General features: G+C 38.8%; 1 protein-coding gene across 1 annotated transcript; it reads left to right on the forward strand.

The window, feature by feature from the left end:
• The first annotated feature begins 283 nt into the window (after window positions 1–283).
• On the forward strand, window positions 284–2,529 carry LOC131269058 (macrophage colony-stimulating factor 1 receptor 1-like). The gene is made up of 6 exons (XM_058271375.1): window positions 284–343; window positions 850–997; window positions 1,066–1,250; window positions 1,328–2,162; window positions 2,226–2,435; window positions 2,513–2,529. The coding sequence occupies exons 1-6, from the start codon at window positions 284–286 to the stop codon at window positions 2,527–2,529; spliced, it is 1,455 nt and encodes a 484-aa protein (XP_058127358.1).
• Window positions 2,530–5,591: the final 3,062 nt, after the last annotated feature.

A 5,591-nucleotide genomic window follows, 5' to 3' on the forward strand; every position in this document is an offset into this window, starting at 1 on the left:
GCAGTGCCTTTTGCATAGTTATTACAATTTCACAAACAACATAATGTTTATTCACGATACGTACGAGTTTGGGACAGAAGGATCAAATGTTAAGTATGGTTGGGCGGCCAACTTTTCGATGTTCAACGTTTCGTCAGAACTGTTTAAATGCCGGGCCAAGTTGAGGAATAGAACGATCATAGAAGCAGAGTTAGCTATAAAACTGGTCGTTCCACGCAGACTTCATTTCAAAAGTGGCAATGCCAATGAAACAATAATTTATTTGAATTCGGGTGAAAATACTATGTTGGACTGTGATGCGGAAGGAAATCCAGTTCCGGAGATATATTGGTTCGAAAATGACGTATTTTTCGAACACAAAAATGCTTCATACAACGCGACCCTGGACTCCGCAATGTGCTTCCAGAAATACAAATGTTTGGCCAAATCAAGAAAGGAAGAAATTTGGAAATCATGGACAATCAAAGGTAAATAATGAAGTAACTCCTAGGGTAGTGATAGCAGGATTAATTAACTTATCTAGTGATTTTTTTTATTTTCTCAATAAACGACTGTTTGTTTTATATTACTCTAGCGCAAAACCAACCGGTTCAAATAGACGGTCCACGCAAAGTTTATGAAGATAGTGTGGTTACACTCGAATGCATTGTTTGTTCATCAGTGTGTAGGAATGCATCAGTTTTTTGGTACTTCCATGATTCTTCTTTGAAGGTAGAGTTTATTCCAAAGAATAGTTTATTTTATTTTTTCAGATAGAAAGGCCTGGCCGTATTGCTTCCAAAGAATAGTTGATAGAACTAGATTTTACTATTCGACGTGTTATCTTATCATTTTTTTTTTTTTTTGCAGAGCCTACTATCATCCTCTAACGAATCTTACAACATACAGGGTGAAACATTAGTTATTGATAATGCCACATTTTCTCACGCTGGAAGGTACGAATGTTGCGTAACGAACGACACCTGTGCGGAAATCAATTTGTCTGTTGTAGAACCTTGTAAGTATTTGTTGGCGGAAATGTTAATTACACATGGAGTGATTAACTTCAGTTCGATGAAATTGTAGATGGTTCCGATTATATGATGAACAATGAGATCGCACTGTTAAACGATGACGGCGTTGACTTTTCTTGTTACTTTCAATTTGTGCCTTCGAATCCATCGGCATTCTACACTCCCTATACCGTCGATCATGAAGGAAATCTGGAATTACCTGCCAACACAGAAATTTCTCGATTGTTGGTTGGCAAGGTGAGCTTACAAGTGTTCGATGCTAATTTATCAGAAATGGTATACCATATAGGTAACTTTAATCTTATCCTTTAAAGGCCGATCCTTTCTACCCTCCATACGCCGTACGTCACAAATTTCACATTCCTGGACCGATACAAGAACGATATGCCGTCGTTTGCAGTGAAGGAGACTCAAGATTAATATCATATCTAATGGTACGAAATTTCCATGAACCGATGAAACTCGAGATCGTGAGCATTGACGGCAGTACTATGACTGTACGATGCCAAGTAGACGCGTACGAATTTAGAGGAGACTTCATCATATATGAGGATGAACGAGCCTACTATGCAGTGGGACAACTAGAAGAATATGCATGGGTCGTACATCATTCACTAAGCATCAACACCAAAAAAGTCTCGTGTAAGGCTATACAAGACACTACAGAGTACCTAAAAAAAACTATCGTGGTTAACTCGCATCAACGACAAATATTTGAAACGGCTGTGGTGGCCATTGGTACTACCACAGTGATTTGTGCAATCGTTGTCCTGGCCATACGAAAACTGAAAAATTCCCAGCGTAAGACATCTTTCAATGATACCTCGATCAGTGATGACTCGTTTAGTGATGAACCGTTCAACGATACTGCTGTACAACTAATTCCATCGGAATATGAGTTTTCAACGGATAAACTGACACTAGGCGAAACAATCGGTCAAGGTGCGTTTGGAGTTGTAAGGAAGGCTGTTGCTAGAGACATCTTTGTCCATGAACCATCGACGATCGTTGCTGTGAAAATGCTGAAAGCGAACCATTCGGCAGATGCGATAAGCAGTTTGGCTACCGAACTCAACATGATGATCCAAACTGGACTACATATGAACATTGTATACTTCTTGGGTGCCGTGACCAAAGATAGAGCGAGAGGTTAGTGTTACCCTGCATTCGAATTCGTAATCGTTTGATAATCATGTTCGATATTCACTTCAGGCCAGATCATGTTAATTTTTGAATACTGCCAGTTCGGGAGCATGGATATTTTCTTACGTGACAACGCGCATCGGTTCGTTAGTTGTTGGAACACACTACAGAACTATGAACCACCAATGACACATGCAGATCGAGAGGGCAACACTGATACTGGCGAGTGGCAGTTAAGGACTACAGATCTCATTAGCTGGGCCTCACAGGTGGCGAACGGTATGGATTATCTTTCATCTAAAAACATTCTGCACGGTGATCTTGCCGCCCGGAATGTGCTTCTCTACTCTCTGCAGGTGGTGAAGATAAGTGACTTTGGTTTATCGCGAAAACTGGAACGAGGCATATACATTAAAACAAGCGATTGTCCCCTTCCATACAAATGGCTCGCCTTGGAGTGCTTCACAAATCACACCTTCAGCGTAAAGACCGACGTGTGGGCGTTTGGAGTTTTCTTGTGGGAGCTGTTTTCGCTTGGTGCAATGCCTTATCCAGATGTAACAGATGGAAAGAAGCTGTTGACTATGCTGCAAAACGCGTATCGTTTAGAAAATCCAGTTCACAGCAACAGGGAGCTGTATTACCTAATGCTGTCGTGTTGGTACGTCGCTCCAGATCGTAGACCGGAGTTTAGGGAATTGGCCTCGGTCTTTAACGCAATGTTGCCCGTGGAGCTGCGTGATGTAAGTTGAACAATTTGAGGGATTAGCTAATAACAATCGCATTTACAATGAACGTAACTTTTTTTTCCACAGACCTACATAGCCTTGAAGAGCAAATATATCCAACAAGCGATTCTGACAAATTCTGTCGCTCCAACAGTGTAAGAAACTAGTGTATGATCGCATAAGTAAATGCATGGTGAAATGGGATTGCTTCATGAGTTGCGTTGTTATCAATCATGATGTTATTAAGATAGCAAGGAATCATAGATTAAAGAAGATCATCGTTGAGTCTAAATGAGTTTAAACAGTACAGAATAGTGGAATCAGCATCGAATATTGTAGATCAAACCAGTAATAAAAAAGTTATAGCAACAGTAAGTAAAGGTTGATAAATCAATAAACTGCTGATTATTTACATAATGCAGGTTAATAAAAACATAATATTTGATGTAGTTTTTTTTTGTGTGTGCGATCAGTGTGCGATATTTAAAACCTGATAAAATGTAAACGCTGAAACGATCGATCATGATCCGTACAGTATTCGCAGGGAAGTATATTTTGGTTATTGGTATTAGGTAGACGAAGGTCCACGGCAGGCGAGCGATAGTGCAGGTTTAAAAAATTGCCCTATACGTTCTGCCGGGTCTACAGATGAAGAAGGAAGAGAGCGTGGGAATTTGCTGTATACACAGAAAACTACGCAAATCATAAGAAAAAATAGAAAGGAAGAAGCAGTTTTGTGGACAAAGAAAAGGGTCATTGTAGAAAACTGAAAATTGTGTAATTTAACCGAAAAATTAGACAATGTTGAGATTGAATAAACTGAATTGTGAACAGAATAGATATTCACTCATATTAGATATTAGAAAGAGTTAGATTTCGTGTATGATTCGGGGAACGTTGAGCAAAATGTAAACAAGTTACTAGCCAAAATAAAGTCCTCAGAGCTATAGACAGGCCTCCATAAAAGCTACGCAATGAAACCAACATGCTGAGTCATTCGTTTTCAATAGCTGTGAGTCAGGCTGTCATTTGGATTCTTTGACGACGGCAACTTTAAAGTCACCGTACCACGAGGTGCCATCTTCGGGCTAAGTCAGAGGTGGGGGCTGATTTGCGTCGGCTTCGGGCTAGGTCAGGAGTAGTGTTGGGTCGTGTGCTACTGTGCTATCCAACACACACAGCACAGTAAAGTGTGGCACCACACACGGCACAGAAAAAAATTGTGGTACCACAGTAAAAATTTACCAAATAATACAGTAATAACGTTATACCAATGATGAATCGTTCTTTGCTTTCTTTGTGTACCAATTCCATAACTACCACAGAATAGCAATAAATTGTCCAGTCTTTAGAATTTTGAACATCGTTAATTACATAATCCAAACACTATTATTTGTATTAAAAAACTGCCACCATACGAAAAAAGGCTGCAATTGAAGCGCGATAGGCTCAAATATACTTAAAATAAAAACGAAAAGAATCTAAAATTCCAAAAGTAGGATTTTCGAATAGATCAGCTTTTAACAACAAATGAGTTTTTATAAGGAACACATTTTAAACACTGGCTCTAATCGCTTTTGGATTATATATTACGGTTAAGCTACAACCTTGATCGAGCATACATTATATCAAGCAAAATTATGCACCTTATCCGTGTTGTTCCTTAGAAACTCTGCACTAATTTTGTATTGCTCTATTCTGGGATACTTTTGCATCCTTTTGTGATTTTTTTACGCGCAGAGTTACAACACTCTGCACACCCTTATTGAATTGAACATTTTGCACACACTGACCATTTTGAATCGAAAAGGTGTAGCTGAATAAATAGAGACGTTGTATGACTGTATGACACTTTACTGTGCTACCACAAATGCACAACACAGTAAATTGTGTGTGGACACAGTACGGCACATCGAAAAGTGTTACTTGACCCAACACTAGTCAGGAGTGGGAGGCCGACGCACGTTGGCAGAATAAAACTAAGCGCGCAGCGAAGATAATACCAAATCGACCTTTTCCTGTAAAAACCAAATCGAAATAAAACAGCGAAAGTTTTAAAACGCCGCCGTTACGGCAGTTTAGTAAAAATCACCGTTTTTTATTATTTCGCACCACCACGGGAAAGAAGCAAGTAGCGTTTGCAACACAGTCACTATTAGCGGTACTGAAAAATGTAGAAACAACGGTTTATCAAAGACATTGGTTTTTATGTCATTATGAGTCAAATCCTATCGAGTTTGAGTACAAACAATTTTGATTGAAAATACGACGGTAACGCACACTAGTAGTGTTGCAAACATGATAACATGCTGATGATTAAGTTTGATTTGACTCATAACATTGCTATTGCACTTGCTCCACGCTATCGAAGGATTTTTTCCTACATTATAAAAACAGTCGGAATCATTGAATTCAAACTATTCCAAAAAATATAAAAAGTGCATTACTTACCGAACAAGAAAAAGCCAGCATCGAATGTTCAGTATTCTTTCCGACGTTGAACGAAACATACCAAAAGTGTAAAGAAACTAGTGTGTGGTTTTCAATGAACTGCTTTTATTGCAAACGAACAAATAAATAAGACAAATAGCATTATTAGTTCATGTGTTAGTGCTTCATCGTGATGCTACCAGCCGTAGAATTATCAAAGCGCAGACGAAAAGTATTTTTAAGTGAAATTTTGCCTTTTTTATTATATGTACTATTT

Source organism: Anopheles coustani, chromosome 3, assembly GCF_943734705.1.
Source record: "Anopheles coustani chromosome 3, idAnoCousDA_361_x.2, whole genome shotgun sequence".
Lineage (NCBI taxonomy): Eukaryota > Metazoa > Arthropoda > Insecta > Diptera > Culicidae > Anopheles > Anopheles coustani.